Raw genomic sequence first — 19875 nt, forward strand, 5'->3', positions numbered from 1 at the left:
ATTCATAGTCATGTGCTTTATTTTCAATGCTTCGAGACAATAAGACTTCAAATTTAGTTTCACATGGAAAATATATAGTTTCTTTTTTATCATGAGTAACTAGATTTTAATGTTTGGAAGGTAATTTTAAGGTCTACCTGCTTGACTTACCATGCTGTATCTCTGATTGTATTATATATATATATATATATTCATGCTTACCTATGTTTCAAACAGATTTCCCAGCACCTTCCTTTGGCAGCCTATATTTGAAGAAAATGAGTTAATTTTGCAATTAAAGTTGATTGAAAATTGTATTTGTGTTGTTAGGCAAACAGTTTTAAGTAGGAGAGTGTTGGTTCTATAATGCACCTTCACAGGGTAAACTGCCACAGTTCACCTAAATGTAAGAAACCAATCGTTCAAATAGTTGCGTTCATTGTTTGACTGCAATGTCATACTGACATCATAAATAACTTATCAAAATTAACAAAAACTTTGTAATATAGGGAATTGAAAATATCTCATATATATGATTATTATTTTTTATTATTATTTTTTCTTTATCTGGGCAATAATACACCTTTTGGCTTTTTACACTTTTACCCATATAAAAACTTCAATTCTCTTTCGATTTGAGAAGTTGAAGAAATAACTTTTTGTGGTGTATTTTTCATTTGGTAACTTTGAATCTTTGATTGTATATTAGGATTTATAAAATTGGAGTGTATATATGTTTTTCTTTTTCTTTTTATTTTACCTCATTCTTTCCAGGAAAATAAAAGTTAAATTGGCCTAAGTATTACAGAATATATTGCAATTCAAATTTATTACAGGTTTGATTGTTTATTTGTCCACGCCTTTGATTATCTTTATAAATCAAAAGACTCAAGTACATATATATTAACAATGATGATGATGTCGGGTTTCTTAAAATATCCTATAATCAACACATACAGTCCGTTTCATATTAGGTAATTATCATTATTATTAGTCTAGTTTGTTTTTTTGGAATTCAGAGTTCCTCATTTTCAATTTTTTGGTAACTCCAAAGCCCAGTTTTAAGAAGCCGCGATTCTTCGAGAAAATAGGAACTAAGAACATGGTTTTTTTTTTTAAAATGCCAGCTTGCCCATGTTAATATTTAATTTGGCACATGCAATTCATGTGACTTTCAATGTCTAGAGAACTGAGTCCATCAATTATATTAGCAAAAAGATCACTTGCTTACTTCTTAATTTATTTTCTTCTAACTATTGATTAAATTTGGTAACCATGTAGAAGCAATGAACCATGAATAAACAGAGCAGAAAAATCTTTGACTCAAATACCCAAATGGGAGAGACTCCAAATTTAGTGAAATTCCGAAAATTTAGCCCTCGTTTGGAACCCTTGCCCTAGGGTTTTCAAACCATGCGTGCAACCCCAGTTGAAAAATGGGTCAATTTCTTCAAACCAAAGCTTCCCTACCATGTTCCCAATGAAAGTAATTTCACATTTTAATTGTGGACTATAACCAAGCTTATAATAATTTTAATAGTCCCTTAACTTTTATCATAATAATTTTCTGAATTGGTCCAACTGAATTCATTGGACTTAGATTCATGCTACTTTAAATTCTATGTAAAAAGTCTAATCACCTATTTTCTTGATTGCATATTACGATTTCACAATCCAAATTTGTCATTTATTAGAGTGCACTCTAATGGGCAAAGCTTTAAAAGTGAATGTTAATAACATAGGACTAAGGTGTCAACAACATTAAGAAATTGATTTACATATTATTGATGATAATAATGTCGAGTTTTATAGAGCACTTCATAATTTATTATCAGATATATACAGTCTCCTATCCTACATGTCATTAAGCTATTCCGTGAATTCCTTCGTTTGATTCACAAATACTATTTATTAGTGAAACTTGAGAGTTATCTGATTGAAAGCAACCTTAATTCATTATTTGGTTACTTTTATAATCCTACCAATAAACTAGGTTGTTTGCATGTTAAGTTATATTTAAACCCCATCTTTTAGTCAGTACAATGTGAGGCTACCAGAGATCTCCGTGTAACCATCCTAGGCAAATAAATAATCTTAGATATCAATCAAGGTTGGCTCATAATCCAGAATTTGAACGCTAGAAAAAATAATAATAATAATAAAAATTAAGTTCCAGAAATTTGTTTCTTTGTGTGGTAGCTATTGAAGGGTGCAAAGCATGATATGGATGAGAAATTGTATTTAATGAATAGATTATTTATTGGGTATGGGGTTAATTTCAATTCGATTATGATATTTAAGATTCCACTCTAGTGTTTAAGAACTGGAAGCAAAAGAGCAAACGACAACACAAAAAGAGACAAGTTTGGTGAATAAAATGATTTGATGAAATTTTAAAGTATATGACCAATGTCACAATTTCTCATGATCAATTAGTCTAATATAATTTGGTGGTCTGGTTTGTCTGAGACCCCATCAAGAGGTGACCCATGGATTAAATGGCTTAACCTTTTTTTTCTTTTTTTCTTGGTTTTTTTTTTGTCTTAACCAACTTTAGAAAACTATTCACCTAAAAAAAAAAAAGAAAAAAGAAAATTAATCAATTAATCATAAACCAGATTGATGGGATCTCCGAGACAAATGATTTCATCATCATAAGAATAATAATAATACCAATTCAAAACGACAAATGAATGGTTATGATTTTGGTACGTGAAGTACTATCCTACAAATATATGTTTTCTTGTACCTAATTGTATAATTAATAAAATTCTGAAATAATATCTGAAAGGGGGAGAGAATTGGAGTTAGGACCCAATGTTGAACGAAAAAAAAATTAGAACCCTAAAGTCTCAAATTTTCTTTTCCATGGAATAAGCAATTCTCTGTTGACTTTGTGGAACTTTCTGATCTTGTTTTTAAAGTTTTGTCTCTTCTTTATTAACTAGGACATCTTAGTTTATTCATAAAATCTAATTCTGAAAACATGTAAATTTTACTAAAAAATAAAATGGAACCACAATTTTGTCCTCAGTGTTTCAGGTAACTTTCTTATATACCTTTTCAAGTAATTTGTAGGTTTTTACACACCTAGTACAGAGATTGCTTAGTTTCCTTTTATTTATAGTTTGTTTGGTATTTAATGCTCCAATGGACACATCATTTTCGTGAATATAGTAGGCCTCAAACTGATTAGTGATGGCTTAGCATTTGTAGTAACCATTAACATTCTAATTATAAAGGACTTGATCCAATTTGAAGGAGTACTTGAGCTAACTTTCTCTCGTGTTACAAGCTTTAATGAAATGCTAAATTTAATCAGGAATATTTTAGTAATTTTATTATATGAAAGTTGCAGAGAGAAAGTGTTGGTTGTATTTGGCTGATAAGTCGTACATGTTATGCATGCGTACAAACTCGTATTGTGTGTGCACAGATCGAATGAGTCGCTCACCCAATATCTAATAGTAGGAGAGGGCATGTTTTTAACCCACACCCTTCGAATTATACCACTTAAAATTTGTCCCTGCAGAGGCAGGGCGGGTAATTTGCTAACTCTGATGTAAAAAAATGCCACCATTGTTAATGAGTCGTATGGTACTTGGTCTTGCGGGTCGCTAATCTGCACTTAGGAATGTACATTGCATTATTGTTTATTTGACATGGGATTGTTACCATTATTTCATATCACACGCCGACAATATATATATATATATATATATATATATATATATATATATATATATATTAGGAGTGGTAAATGGGTGGGTTGGCCGGGTTTTGGTTAGGTTAAAAATGGGCGCGTTAAATATGGGTCAAAACTCATTTTCAACTTGTTCAGCAAATGGGCGGGTTGAGCCGGATTTGGGCTGGGTTGAAAATATGAGGGTCAAATATGGGTCAAAACTCGTATTCAACCCGTCCAAAACGGGTTAAAATGGGCGGGTCAAAAATATATAGGATCAACCCTTTATGACATATGGACCCATTAATTATTATTATTTTTAAAAAATTTAATTTTAAAATTATTTTTTTAAGTTTTTAATTATTTAAATTTTTAATTTTTTTGATTTTTGATTTTTTAATTAGTCTTATTTTCCTGAAAGTTTTAAAATTCTATTTAATAACAAATAAAAAAATAATCTTAAACTCAGCAATATTTATTGACTCGTTTTAGAGAGAGAAGTGAAGAAAAGAAAAGAAATTAAAAAAAAAAAGAAACTTAGAGAGAGGGGACTGATGAGAGACAAATTTAAGAGAGGAGGATCGTGAGTGAGAATTTTAGAGAGAGAAATAAGTTGAGTGTAATATAGACTAGATGTGTATTGTGTGTTTACTATGTGATGGATGAAATATGGGTTGACCCTCAAATTAAGTGATTAAAAATTACCGAACCCATTTTTGACCCATTTTAAATATGGTTCACCCAAAACTATTAAAAAGCAAATGGATATGAACGGGTTGATAAATTGTGACCCATTTTGCCTCCCCTAACATACACAAGCATTTGTGGCCTCAATTTATTCATTAAGCATCTTGCAATTTTTAATTTTTAATTTTGCAGGTATCTGCCTGCAGTGAAATCTGTAATTCGATTGCGGCATAACATTTTCTGGTTTTAGTTCATTCTCTGAGCATCTTTCTAATTCTTTCAAGCAATGGGAATTTGGTACCTTCTTTGGGATATGGTGCACTAAAATCACTAATGCGATTGAGTGGTGTTTGTAAATCATGGTATGCTCTCACCCGATACCCCAGTTTCATCACCATGCACTTCAATCAAACTATATTGAATGGTTATAATGTTCATCTCCGGTCAAGCATTACAATAAAATTGCAGGAAAAATACATTTTATTTTTATTTCTAAAAGAATGAGGCTATAAATTTAAACTTTGAGTTTTAGACTCCAGAATATAAGGGTAAACATTTAATCCACCAATATGTGAGTCTGATTTGATCAGATCGAATTGTTAAACTTACAAGTGAGTAATGATGAATTCAATATTATGAAATTTGTACTTCACGAATCGGATTACGAATTGTGTGGTTAAAAATCCAATCCGTAATCCAATATGTGGGATTTATATATATATTCTAAGTATATATTAATTACTGATCTTTTAAATTAAAATTAATTAATAATCATTTAATGGACTCTAAAAATGCATTAGTTAATAATTATTTAAATATATAAATTAATATTTAAATTTTGAAATTTTATTTATTGGGCCATGATTAAAAAATAATAATATTGGACTATTTGGAAAAATCCTAAAATGTGGATCCAATTCATTCCGTTATTCCATAAATCCGATCCGATTCACCATCACACAAATTAAGAACCGATTCAAAATTTTTCAATCCACTGAGACATGGCCACCCTACTAGAACATATACATGTCATGGGTTCTGTAACATTATATTTAGGGTTTGCTAGCTTAAAATTTAATTCAGCTAATCAATCAAGTAATTAGCCTACTGTTAGAGTGCAATCCACAAAATAAAAAATGGGAGTAAAGAGATCACACTATATATGTATATAATCAGAAAGAAAAAGAATTATGAATAGAAGATAACAACTTCAGAGAGTCAAAAATTGAAAGAGAAATATAACCCCAAAAGAAGATACATGTAAACCCAAACAAAGAAATTAATAAAAATAAAAATATTCACAAATTTTAGGTCGCTGTGATTTCAGTTGGTCACACAAGTGTAGGGTGAGAGTTTGCGTGTGTTGGTACTTTGTACTCTATACTAATACTAGCATGCAATTCACGGTTCAACAAGAAATGTGTGCAATTCTCTCATATGCATTGAAAAGCTTTATAAATAATACTTGGCTTCAATAGCCCTCCTTGGAGCTAGAGAATGAAAGGACTGTAAAGAGAGGAGTTAAAAGTGAGAGTTGCAGGGAACTGAACGTCAAAAAATAGAGGGTTTTGTCCTTCCCAATTTGAGGTTCGGTTTCCTCCAACATCTCACCTATCACCTACTCTTTGTACCTATAAATAAAAGCTCAATATGCATGTGTTCAAGTCGTACATGAGAATTGGACAAGACCAAACAGATTGGCATTGCGCGAGTGTATTCTGTTTGATTTCCTCCAATATCTCACCTCCGACTTTCGAATTATGATCAGTAAGGAAGAGGGAGGGTTTGTCCTTTGCAATTTGAAGCTTAGTTTCCTCCAGCATCTCACCTACCAGGGGTGGAATGAAGCCAGAATGTATTGAACACACAGGCACCAAATGCATCGAACAAGTTTCCAGTAAAACCCACCGTGGACTGCAATAATTCAATAACAACATTCCAACTTACAATTCCATTAACCAACGCCAATAAAATGAGTGTATCACACAACTTCAAGCAAGGTATCGATATAACTTCCTATCCACATTGTCCCTCTCTAAGAACTCCCGCTCAATAAGGGACTCAATTCGTTTCTTTATTAAAACAGGGTTCGGCAGGAATCGTGACTGAAGCTGCTTTGTCACTTCAGTAACTATATTGTTGTGATCCAGCACCCGCCGAGACTTCATGATCCTTACAATGGCTGCTTCAATCTGGGGCTTCCTGTCCTCTTCCACCCTTTGCCGGGTCTCCTGCTTCTCAGGTTCCGACTCCTTTTGTGCAACGACAGTGCCTATTTTTACCTTGTAGAACTTGCTAGTGAACTGCTCGTTTACTAAAAATGTATCATTCTCAGCAATGTTCTTGCTCATGGGTTCTTTTCGCAGAACATTCTTCCCCTTAACACAGGCCAAACTCTGCAGACACCTCTTTAAGTCTGACACAGGTATCTCTGTTGCCTGCTCAATTTCTTTATAGCTCTGCCGATCAGCACTGTTGAACAACATAAGGATACACATCTGATATGTGGAAACATTCAGCTCATGCTTTTGGCCCTTTCCAAAGGTTGCTTTCAGATCAGCAGTGCCCATATTTGTTTGCCAGGTCAGTCTCCGCCCACTATGAGCCCCAAGATAATACATCCGGAATTTTTCACACAACCCCAGGATTTCAGGTGGAAGGTTGCAAGTGGCACTCAACTGAGTTGGCCAAGACCCTGTAGTAAGGACCTGAACATGAAGTGTGGGGTTCTCTGCCATCTCAGAACCCATGCTTGCATAGAATCCCTGCATTGTGTCCTGAGATGTCTTCATATCAGTGAACATGCCTTCTAATTTAGATGTAAATTGATATCCACATTCTGTTTTGAGCTTAACTATCAAACTTCTCTCAGCATCTTCAGAGACACTTTTCCCTGACAGAAGCCTCTTCGCCAAATGTTGCTTGTAATACTTTTCAAACACATCTTTCTCTTGGAGGTAACGGAAAAGAATCATCACCTTGTCTAGTACAGTCTCTACGTCCTCCTCACTGACACCTTTCAGTCCTTTCCTGAGCTTATCATCCACAAACAAGGAAATGTACTCTGGTGACCGAGGATTTAAATTTATAAAATATACAAATGAGGAATTCAAAGCATTCTGGAATGTCTTGTCATAGTTAAATGCCAAACTGATAATCTTATCATACTTATCCTTTTCATCCAAGAGCCGCTGCACAAAGTCTACCGGATCCTTTAACCTTTCAGGATCAGTAACTAACTGCTTACCTGTATCTCTAGTGTGAGAAGTCATGACATCTCTAATTATTGAGAGTCCATTACTGACCCTGCGAAACAAGTTGTACATCCTTCCTAAGTCCTCATACTTGTCATCCACAAGCATATTAACTAAGCCAGAGTTCTCCATATGCACTAATTGATGCATATGACTCTTGATCATCTCCTTCTCCACGACACTAGTGATCTTAGCTTCACTTTTTGCATCCAAATATTGCGAAACTCTCTCAATCTCTTCATTCAGACGCCTCTCAGTTTTCTTTAAATAATCCCCACAATCACAACACTCGATGAAATGCTGAGATTCACCACGGTAAAAGTCGGCTGAAACTTCAAGAAAAGGTTTCTCAAAGTCTTCTTGGTAAACAGAAAAACCCAAATCCATTAGCATTTTTATTATATTCCTCATCAAACCCCTGTTTATAACTTCACCAGTTCTTTCTCTCTGCACAATTTCAAGGAGTGTATCCTGAAGCCTTGTTTGGATTTTGATAGAGTGGATAACATTGTCCCTCCACAAGTTCAAGCCAAGCTCATGAACCGGGGTTTTGCGATTACATGGGATGAAAGTCCTGTCCATGTACATCAATATGTCCCTTATCATTTGCAGTGCCTTGTTGTGTTCTGCCCATTTCCTGTTCAGTTCTTCCAAAAACAAGCCTCCCTGAGCAGCCTCAATTGATTTTGCTATTTCTTTAAGATGTGATGTCATAGTTGACACAAGTCCAGAGTAGAGTTTGTCTCCAAATTTGTGCAAGACCATATTGTATGCATTCCTGAATGTACACCAGATACTAAAAAATCAGTAGGGAGATTAAAGATGCAAAAGAAATTGGCAGTAAGCTAGAAGGGTCTGACAGGCCTTTACAATTGCAACATCTCATATATGAAATACTTAAAATGGGATTCCAGGCAAATCACCATATAGATAAGAAACTGAACTGAGTAATAAAAACAGGCCTCGCGTCTTAAGTGAAATTGTTACAGGAGAAAAACTAGACTGGATACCAAAAGGACAATATCCTTTCCTCGGTCCTTCCATAATGACCTACCAAATGAAAAAATATATAATGACAAGCTTCTTCCATTATGTATAACTATCACCAACTCTAAGAACAAAAAAACAAGATTTCAAGGAACTCAAGAATTTCAACATGTAGCACTTATCAATTGGGACAAAGTAACGACCAGGCCTCCAACTTTATTAGGTGGGCTTCAATTCCTGGAATGCCCTAATGCTTGGAGGAAATGATGAGTTGGTGAGTTAAAAATCCATCAGACTTGCAGTTCTTGTGCCACCAGAATATGACTGTATCAAGAATTTAGAAAAATAAACAAAAATCCTTTGTCATCCCAACTAGACCAACAAAAGTGATGTTTCTTGGTTGCCCAGCACCACTACATAAACCAAGGCTGATCTCACTGTTCATTTACGACTAACACAAACACTCTGTGCACATCTTTACTTCAGCTGCCCAACCCTAATTCTCCAAGTAATATCCAACTCAAGCTCTCTCTGATCAACACAAATTATAAAAATGATCCCATTCTAAGTCCTGGTGTTATTAAAATTGTATCTCATTTATTCTAATTTGATCCCGCTTAACTTGAAACCTATGCATTCAAAGATGAGACATCTTGGACAGGCTTCACAAAGGAAACTAAACTAGAGTATAAGCTTTCCAGCATCCATAATAAATGGAAAAGAAAGATTACAATCGGGGATCATAACAAGGGAAGCATGTGCACTATGCTCTACACTGGTTCAATTCATTTACATACAAATCAAATCAAATGCCTTCAAGCAAACTCTTTATGTGTAATAAAAAATAAAAAATAAAACAAGCATCACCATAACAACTTGTGCCCAACCAGTGTCAGACCCAGCAAATTGTATGAGGGGGTGGCCTTGAACAAGAAGAATATATAGTGGGATATTATCAAAAATTAAGTGGTGGCATTTTTTAGATTTTAACAAAAAGTATAGGTAATTTTGTAAATAAAATAAATTTCAGTGGGCAGCTGCCCCCACTGGTCCCTTAATAGGTTCGTCCCTGTGGCCAACGTTACATCGCTAAGGGAATAGGATGGGTCCAAATTCAAGCCATCTACTTATCAGATTTTGAACATCGGAAATATTCCAGGTCATTCTAGATTGGTTAAATATAATTTCCCAGTTTGAAACATCTTACATGTGAAAATCAATATAGTCCGCCAAAAGGATGTAAAGAAGGCAAAAAATCAGACCTATGATTTAAGAGAAGATATGACTATATATTAGAGGTGAATGGCAAGTAACTAGGATATAAGTTTTGGTTGAGTTGATGTGCCATATATAACAATAAATGAAATTTTGAGTAATCTCCTTGCACTTTTTTTTTTCATAGTTGATACTCACACACACATGCCTCCATGGAGACTTGAACCATTGACTTCCCTTTGGGAGGTAAGGGTCTAATACCGCTAGGCCACTGGCCCGTTGGTAATCTCCTTGCACTTCATCAACGAAGAAAGAGTTTTTGGAAAAAAATAATGTTCAAGGACTCTTCATTAATTTGGAGAAAACAAGGAACCATCCGCATAACAATTCTATTCTCTTACATAATATGACATGTCTCAAAAACTCCAGGCATATTTACAAATATGAATTTCAAAACGGTCAATAACAGCCCAAAAGGACCAAAGATGTGAGAGAATTTCTGTATCTGTTAAGTAGAGAAATTTTGAATAAGATAGCTTGCTTTTCTTTTCTGTTGTTCTCTTATTCACATCCCTATATCTTAAGATGGCTTCAGAAATATTCAATATCTGGACAAGTACACAGAAGCTTCATCAAAAGGTAAAATCTTAAAAGCCCAAAAGGAGCCAGTTCCACCATCAGATCACAATTTTAACATCAACCTATATTGGAACCTAACAGTCCACTTCCTGAATCAAAAATAAATAAATAACGATAATAATAGATGAGTTTTTTTGTTCTAGTAGAATACTCTTGAGTCATTCGATGGAGGAGAAAGCACTTTAAATGGCATATGTAACTATTGGGCTGGAAACAAAGCTTGGTCTTTTTAGATAAAATATAGAACAAATTTTGCTCAAATATAAGCAAACTCATAAACATTCCCTAATGTGTATATACATAATTAGTGCATATGGCAATATACTAAAATAAATATGCGCTCACAAGACAATATGGAAATAGATACGGACAGAAAAATGTATCAACTTAAGTTACAAGCTATTGGACCAACCAACAAGAGCAGAGGTAAGAGAGCAGTTAAGAAAGAAGACACTATTACTGCTACTGTAAACATAGGGTAAGAAAAGAAGAACCGGTCACAAATACCAAATGCAAACAGGAAAAAATAAATAAATCGACCACTGATCCAATAAAATATCCAGCGATAACCAAACTCAAGGGATAGTAACCATGAACTGATCCCCCAACAAAATACCGGGACCCACCCCAAACATATGTTTAAATAAGATCATTTTTCTCTTTTCTTCTTATTTTATTTTTTACTTTTTTTTGGGAGGGTGTACTAATGTGTATATCATAAATGTTTAGAGGTTTCAATTTTATTATTAAAAAACTGCACCATATTGCATTACTTTATCTCGTAGGAAAGAAAATTAATATAAATGAAATGGAGAATCGCACAATTAGGACAATAAAGATTCAGTCTTAGACAAAAGAGGCATAACAATACACAGAATCCAACAAGACACATATCCAAACTAAAAGACCCCCACACCTCCTCAACGAAGATAGAAATGGGCTCTGAAAAATGATAACATATATGACGTTTGCTTCATCAAAATCACCTCTTCATTAGCCCAATTGGATACCCAACAATCCTCCTTTCTAGGCCCAAAGAGGTAAGAATAGTGTCATCTGACAAGCAATCAGGAATTCCACCCAATCCATCCATTTTACGGCTAAAACAACCACCATAATTTGGAGAAAACTAAGACAACATTGCAATACCATTATGATTTTTGGGAACACCACCGACATCTAATTGATTTGGACTCCACATGGTAAAACGAATCATAATTGATCAAATTCTCACTCCTGACAGATGAAAGCAGACTCATACTAAAATGTTCAGTTTTAGAAAGAGCTCAAGTTACTCAATGAACTGCATATCTGAATATGACCTAAAAAAAATATCCTTAAATTTTAAATTCTAAAGATTCAGTCACTTAAAGTCTTCAACAATAAATTATTCAATACTCAATTTTCATTTTAACAATCAGCATTTAGTAATAGATTTTGGTTTCAATAGTATAAATATGATTTGCTAATAATCCCAGAGACAGCCTCAAGCATTGATACGACAATAAAATGTAAAAGCAATAAAATTAAACATTAAAAAAAGCAAACTAAAAATCAAAACTGTAAAATTCTTGACAAAAATGAAAACAATAACAAGAGTAGTATAAGTAAATCCAAATAAAAAAAAAAAAGCAAACCTGTAAAGCTCTTCGAAACTAAGCCCACTTGCATTACGATTGTAAATTTCGCGAATCGCATGCTCCAAAACTTTCCAAGTCTTCTCTGCGTATTTCGGGTCCAACACCACCCGATGTCTATACGCTTCTATCTGAAAATTCCTCTTCTTCTGATTACTCATCCTCTCAATTCCAGATTATGACAACCTATGTATCCAATTATAACTCAAAGATCATAAATCTTTTGATGATTGGGGTTTCGATTCTTGAAATTTCAAGATGAGACCAGAGCCAAAGGTAACAGAAAATCAAATAATAAGGGTTTGAAATTAAGGGAATTGATGGAAGAAGATGTGAATTGACTGATATGTACAAGCATCATCAATCGAACCTATTGGAGTCTTTTGTTATTCGAGTTTCAATTCATGAAATTTAACAGAGCCTAAAGAAACAACAAGAAAAAATATAAAAATTTAGGGTTTGATATGAAGGCAATTGATGGAAGAAGATGTGAATTGAGTGAAACGTAAAAGGATCATCAATCAAAGACATTGGAGTGTTTTGTTTGCTTTTGTTTTCTTATTCATTTTTTTTTTTTTTTTTTTTTTTTTGGGAAAAGTGCAAACAACCCCCTAAACTATTATAAATCGACAATTTACCCCCTAGACTACAAAAATGAACAAGTTAATACCACAACTATCACAAATCGTACAAATTAATCCCTGAAACACAATTCCGGCCACTTTCCGGCCCACAAGGTCTGCACGTGACTGTATTTTTCTCTTAATTTCGAAATTGCCCTGCAATATTACCGTTGTAGCCCTTTGCCTATAAATTAACCCATTTCAACATTTTCCTTCTTCCATATCATCATTTGCCTTATTTTATCCTGCTTTTCCACTTTTACACCAAATACTCAGACTAATTTGAAAAACAAAGTTGAAGGTAAGATATACATGTATATATATATACATATATGTGTGGGTGTGTTTTTTGTTTTATATATATATATATATATAATGTCCTATATGTTACAAGGCAATACACCTCTGTATAATGTAGTATATTTTAGTCTTTAATTTTTGTTTTTTTTTTTTAAAGTTATATAGTGAGTATGAATTTATGAAGTTGTATAAATTGTTTATAGGCATATAGAGCCATCCATGACCTCAAGAAGTTTGAATAATGTACCATATCGTGGTAGAATGCATGAAGATTTGTATTGCTACTGTGGAGTAAAATCTCCTTTGAGAATAACAACAACTACTGCAAATTTAGGGCGAAGGTTCTATGGATGTGGAAGCTATCCAATACGGTCTTGTAGGTTCTTGAGATGGATAGATCGCCAACATAATGAAGATGAAAGAGAACTTAATTGGAGTAGAATGGAAAGAAAGGTAGTTATGAGGACAATATAATGTTTAAGAGCAGAAGCTGCGATGAGAAACTTGGATATGAACTTGGAAGTGGAACAACCTGTAGCAAGTAGAATAACTATAAACACTGTAATTACAAATTTCAATTTTTCATGTTAGGATTTATATCATGTGGTATTATGATGTTAATTGTGTGGTTAGTTAATAGAATGTAATGTAATAAATATAATTGGAAGTTATTATTATTTTTTCAACATGTGCACATTGCTAACAGTAGGACACTTTAACACGCAGACAAAATATATATGCACATTGTCAATTATTACACCAACCAAGCAACATAATAAAGTTCTCACTGCACCAACATAGCAACATTATAAAGTTCTCACTGTAACACAAGTACAATAATAAAACACAACTGCACCAAGTTTATAAGAATAATAAAAGTCACACAACTGCAATAAAATAACACAACTGCACAAACTTGTTATAATTAATAAACCATTATAGCATCAGCAATATAAACCATTGTACCATTACAGACATCAACCATTGTACAATCATAGACATCAACCATTGTACCATCACAGACATAAACCATACGAAAATACAAGAGGTGTGTGCTGCCATTTACAGCTAGCAAATCATACCAAAACACAGAAAAAACAAAACACAACAAAAGCTGTGTGCTGCCATTTACAGCTAACAAATCATACCAAAACACAGAAAAAACAAAACATCACAAAAGCTGTGTGTTGCCATCTACCAAAACACAGCAAAAACAGAACATTGGGATTAAAAGCTGTATGTTGCCATCTACCAAAAGTTGTATAATGTCATCTGCCAAAACATACCAAAACACAGCAAAAAACATCAGCTGCATACTCTAATGTCATACTTCTCACTGATAGCATGAGCCCTCAAGTCCACTCTGAACTTTTCTGCTGATTCATATTTTTTTCCCACTTCAAAGCCAATAACCCTTGGATTCTACCAGCCTCCATCATTATTCTCTTCCTCATCTTCATTTTCAAATGAGCCCTTTAAACTTTGAAACTCATCACTTGGAGCATATGTTGATTCAATGTCAGAAAAATTGTATTCCCTTTCATGCAGATCAAGGTCATCAAGATCCACCCCAGAATTGGCATGTTCATTGTTCTCAGCAACAGTAGGCTCCACCTGACCATCTTCATGTGCCATTTCATTTTCCATCTCAGCAATTGTAGCCTCCACCTCAGCAAATTAATGTTCCATGTCACCTTCCATCTCAACACCTTCCATCTCAGCATCATACCCACACTTTATCTCAATATCTTCTATTTTAGCATTATACCCATGCTCTATCTCACCATCTTCTATCTCAGCATCAATTAAACCTTGTTTCCCATCACCATTGTTCATTGACAACTCAACATTACCATTTGCCACCTTAGTAGCCCATTCTAGGATTTCATCTTCCCACTCAGCATGCTCTGATCCATCCCTCTCCCCATCAACCACTTCAATATTAGGTGAGATGATAAACATTTTAATTAAACTAAACCTCTAATGACAACTAATGCAGCCTAAAACATCTTCATCCTTTAATATTTGTTTAATCCCTTCATCACTACTCACCATTGGATTCCTATAATATAATTCACTCCCCATATCATCATACCTAAGCTTCTTCACCACACGATTCAGATCAAAAGAATTTAAGTAATCCAGATCTATATTATGAATCAAAATTACAGTGCTACCTGTATAATTAAGGGGTGTGCCCTTAAAAGATCCTCCATGGTGTACCTCCAAACTAACTAACCTAGACATGATCTATAACAAAAAATAAAATTAATTAATTAGAATTGCAATTAAAATTAACAAAACAGAAGACAATGACCTACCTATACAATAAACTATGTAGATGACAAATACAAAATAATGACAACAACTACAACACATGGACAAAAAGCAAAAGCCAAACCCCAAAAGCACAACACAATGACACACAGTGGGGTTAATACACTTTAAGAAACATAAAGGCAGTACCAAAAAAATCCAATTATTGTGCTGACAGTACCAAAAAAACCAATCCAAAAGAATTCATACATTAAAATGACCCATGTATATTATATAGACAAAAATATATGCACATGCTTGCAAATATCTCAATTATTGCAAATATCTCAATTACTCATGCATTATAAAAGTTTGATATCAATATTTTGGAAACCCTACCAACAATCACAATGTAAAACAAAGCCCATACGTATGCAAAAATATCTACTACAAACCCTTTATAGAAAAAATCTCAGAAACCCTAGAAATTTAGTCACACTTAGTATTCAGTAACCCTAACAAACAATAATATCAAAATAACATAAAAATAATACACAAAGTAGCGATTTTGAAACTAAAATCAACCTTTGGAATAGTAAGCACACTTACGATTCAACCCTCTTTCTTGTACGATCAATTCTAAGACTTCAAATTTCTTCAATCTTCAATACAAAACCACAGTCTTCATCGCACTTAGAAGCCCTAGATTTGCGACCTTGTAGCTTCTCTTCTCTAAGCACTGAATAGACAGGGTTACAACTTCAACACTTAGGCAACGTTTGGGAAAACTAAGTGCTTAGTATATCCATGAAGGGCATTCACGGTATTTCACTCTTATTATTTATTTTCGTATTTTTTCTCTTAATTACGATGGGTAGTTTTGTAAATCTATAATGAGGTCGGCCGAAAAGTGGCCGGAATTGCGTTTCAAGGGTTAATTTGATGATTTGGATAATTGTGGTACTGACTTATTCATTTTGTAGTTCAGGGGAGTAAATTGCCGATTTCTAATAATTTAGGGGGGTTGTTTGCACTTTTGCCTTTTATTTTCTTTTTTTTTTTTTTTGTTTTTTTTTTGTTTGGGTAAAGTACAAGACACCCCCTGAGGTTTGGGGTAAAGACAAACAAATGAAAGTTAGCCCATTTTTGGACAACCACACCCCCTTGTGAAATTTCTCATCCAAACAAAGCCTTAAAATATGTGAAAAGTCCATTTTACCCTTCCTTAATTTATTAATTTTAATTATAAAATATCAAAATATTTAAATGACCAAATTACCCTTTTCATCTCTATATATATATATATATATATATATATATATATATATATATATATATCTTGTTGTCCTTTTACCCTTTTAAACAAATATAGAAATCGGTTGCAAATCCATTTGAAATGGAAAGAGGATCCTCAGGTTAAAAATATAAGTGGTGAAATGAAAGAACGAAACATTGTTGTTTCGCCCAAATTTGGTTGCCTTAATCGGCCAGTACTATCCCAAATTGGTTGTCTTAACCAAATCCTTTGTTGTTCCGATGATTATGAAAAAAGTGGTCTAGTACTGAGGGCTGCAATATGATGTCCAGAGCAAAATATGAAATCAAGCCACAGACAAGTTTTCTAGATCAAACTTGCAAACAGAAACAGGAACCTTAACAGTTTCGCGACTAAAACTGGGGTTGGTATATCGACTAAATATATCTATATATATACACACACATATAACAATCACCACCACCCCTAACCCAGACCCGAAAGCTTCGGCCATGACACCACCTCCACACCTTCCAACCGCCGGCCGACGAACGGCTCACCATCTTCATCGGCAATTGATGTTTCGCTCGTTGCGGGGCTCTGTTATGGTCGATCCGTGGGTACAAATTTGATCGGGCTCCATTTTTTCATGGTTTTGCTGCGGGGAAGAATCCATCGCCTTTTTGAAGCCACCGTCTCACATCGCCGTCGATGTCTTGAAGTCGCCGTCTCACATCGTCGTCGTCGTGGGTTAGGTCAAGATTAGGCTCCAATTTTGAGCGCCATTGTGGGTTAGATCAATATCGGGCTCCAATTTTTGGCAATTTTGTCTTCCTTGCTCGTCATCGTGATGAATTGATAATGATGATGTTGAGGGATGATGTTGATATATGTGACTGCGTGATTTCTGGTGGTGGTGGTGGTGATATATATATGAGTATGTATATGTTGTGTGTCTATACAGACAATATACATATATATATTATAGTAGTTGTTTGAGTTAGGGTTTGAGAGAGAGGAAAGAGAAGAAGAGGGTAAGGATATTTAAGTCAATTGCATTTGTTAATTTTATATCAAAGGGTAATAAAGTCAATTTACTATTGTTGGGTGTCTTTGTCCATTTTATCAAACTTGAGGGGCTGTGAATGTCCAAAAATAAAATAACTTTCATTTATTTGTCCTTATGCCAAACTTCAGGGGGTGTTAGTGTACTTTACCCTTTTTGTTTTTGACCCTTTGTATATTTAATTATTGTTTATCAACCGAATCTATCTGGTAAAAGTAAAAGATGGACCGCACATCGTCGTCAACGTGGTGTATTATGAGATGCGGTTGATCACAAATGAGTTGAATCGAATCATAGTTGATCCTGGAATTTTTTTCAATCTGATTCATTTGAGTTGATCGCAGCGTTGATTTATACCTAAAACTGTCCATCCATGCGAAGTATGGGATAATACGCTGAAAATGGCTATTCAGGAACACAGTTTGCGGCAGTGCAATTGGCGCTCCATTTTTTACCCCTGCCACTCCGATCTATGTCTATGACCCTATATTGTCCTTAATAATTTACGAATTTTATATAAAATAAAATAAAACTGTACGGTTGAATAATATTTTTAACAAATTTCTTACTAAACTGCATCAGCACCTTCATTTAATTTTTTTTTTTTTATAAACTTCTTTTTTTAATTAGTAAACTTCATTTCATTTAACTGTACGGTTGAAAATTTTAATTTTGGTAAGTTATATTAAATCAACCATATATTATTAAATAAAACTTTGCTTCTTTTTTTTTTTTTTTTTTTTTTTTTCCCTAGAATTATGTTATAAGTGCCAAAAAAAAAAAGTTCTAGTTTCAAATTAATAAATATTAAAGGCTTGTATACGATATTGATAAAAGGATTAATTTTGAGAAGTAACCCTCTGGTCCCTCCCATTCGTATAAGCTATTATATTCATAGTCAGTACAAAAATAATAATTTAGAATACTCCATAAGATCGTTAATTTTAAGAATAAAGTAACTAATAATAAAATTTGGTTACCATATTAAAAAATCGATGAAAAAATTAAAATAATTCTAAGTATAGAATAATATATCAAGGGTCTTGTAATTTGGCATTTTTTTATCTTTCAAAAGAGAATATTGATGCGTTAAATGCTTGGAAGGACAAAACTAGCTGGTGAGTATATTTTTGTCCATCGACTTGTAACATTTTTCAGTAAATCTTTGTCGTTTATTTTTTTACCAAATAATCTCTTTTGACTTGTAGTCCTTTCTAATAAATCCTCCTTATCTAAAATTTTACCAAAGAACCCCCATCAACAATCTAAAGGGGTAAAATAGTTAATATTTGGACCAAAATTGTAATACCCCGTAATTTTAAAGAATGTATTTAAATTAATCTTGTGTTAGGTTAATTAATTTTATTTATTTGTGCATACTACATTATTATATTAAGTTCATTTAATTGTGCATGTAAATTAATTGTGTATGTTAAAATAGTAAATTTATTCATTTAATTATGCATGTATTATTAATAATAATTTCATTTGTTGGTTATGCTTAAATTAATCATTATTAGTTAATTAAAGTATTATATTTGTGTTATATAGTATTATGATGATATAATGTATTATTTTGTAATAATAATAATTATATTAGTTTAATAATAATAATAATAATAATAATATAATAATAATAATAATTATTATAAAAGTTTATTAATAATAATATTAGTAATAATAATAATAATATTTATAATAATAATAATAGTATTAAACCAAAGTCATGATGAAATTAGAGATTAGGATAGGATTGCATCAATGGTTATGGTTGGAATTAAAGCCATATAGGTAGGAATATGAGAAATGGGTGAGAAGTTATTATAAATTAGATATTTGTAATATTTATATTATATATTTTGTCTATAAATTAACTAGCTTGCCTTAGAAAAAAATAAAAGGGAGTTAGAAGCAAAGTATAAATTCTAGAGAGCTATTTTATAAGAGTGAAAGGAAAAGAGAAAGAGAAAGAAGCTTGGACCGGTGTAGGCAATTTTACCCGACTACGCGCAGACCGGCGGATTTATTTTAAATCCAAAAAGGCAAGTTATTATCTACTTTTCCCCTTTGAATTAATAAATTAATTGTTTAGCTTATTTTTATGCATAGAGCCAAGGTTTGGAGGTTAATAAATTATTAATTTTATTTTATTAAATTAATGGAATTTTAATTATATAGGATGGTATATATTTATTTAATGTCCTATGAAATTAATAATGGCTAAAAATAATTAAATAAGACTTTAGGGATTTTTCTAGAATTTTCTAGATTTTTCCGGGCATTTTCTGCAAT

The 19875-nt window shown here is 33.1% G+C and overlaps 1 protein-coding gene across 1 annotated transcript; it reads right to left on the minus strand.

Moving 5' to 3' along the window:
• Positions 1-6242: 6242 nt before the first annotated feature.
• LOC132282501 (cullin-3A-like) lies at positions 6243-12617 on the minus strand. The gene is made up of 2 exons (XM_059784206.1): positions 12084-12617; positions 6243-8383 (listed from the first exon to the last, which is right to left on the minus strand). Exons 1-2 carry the CDS (start codon positions 12242-12244, stop codon positions 6343-6345), a joined length of 2202 nt encoding a protein of 733 aa, XP_059640189.1. The 5' UTR covers positions 12245-12617; the 3' UTR covers positions 6243-6342.
• Positions 12618-19875: the final 7258 nt, after the last annotated feature.

This window comes from Cornus florida, unplaced genomic scaffold (genome assembly GCF_030987335.1).
Source record: "Cornus florida cultivar Cherokee Brave unplaced genomic scaffold, ASM3098733v1 CherokeeBrave_3.0.0_Hap2_Chr11, whole genome shotgun sequence".
Classification (NCBI taxonomy): Eukaryota; Viridiplantae; Streptophyta; class Magnoliopsida; order Cornales; family Cornaceae; genus Cornus; species Cornus florida.

What these genes read in the sequence shown, in the direction of transcription:
- LOC132282501 (XM_059784206.1), bottom strand. Translation starts at nt 12,244, where the DNA reads ATGAGTAATCAGAAGAAGAGGAATTTTCAGATAGAAGCGTATAGACAT. An exon ending in AGTTTCGAAGAGCTTTACAG is followed by an intron (nt 8,384 to 12,083) that starts GTTTGCTTTTTT and finishes GTGTACATTCAG; the next exon opens with GAATGCATACAATATGGTCT.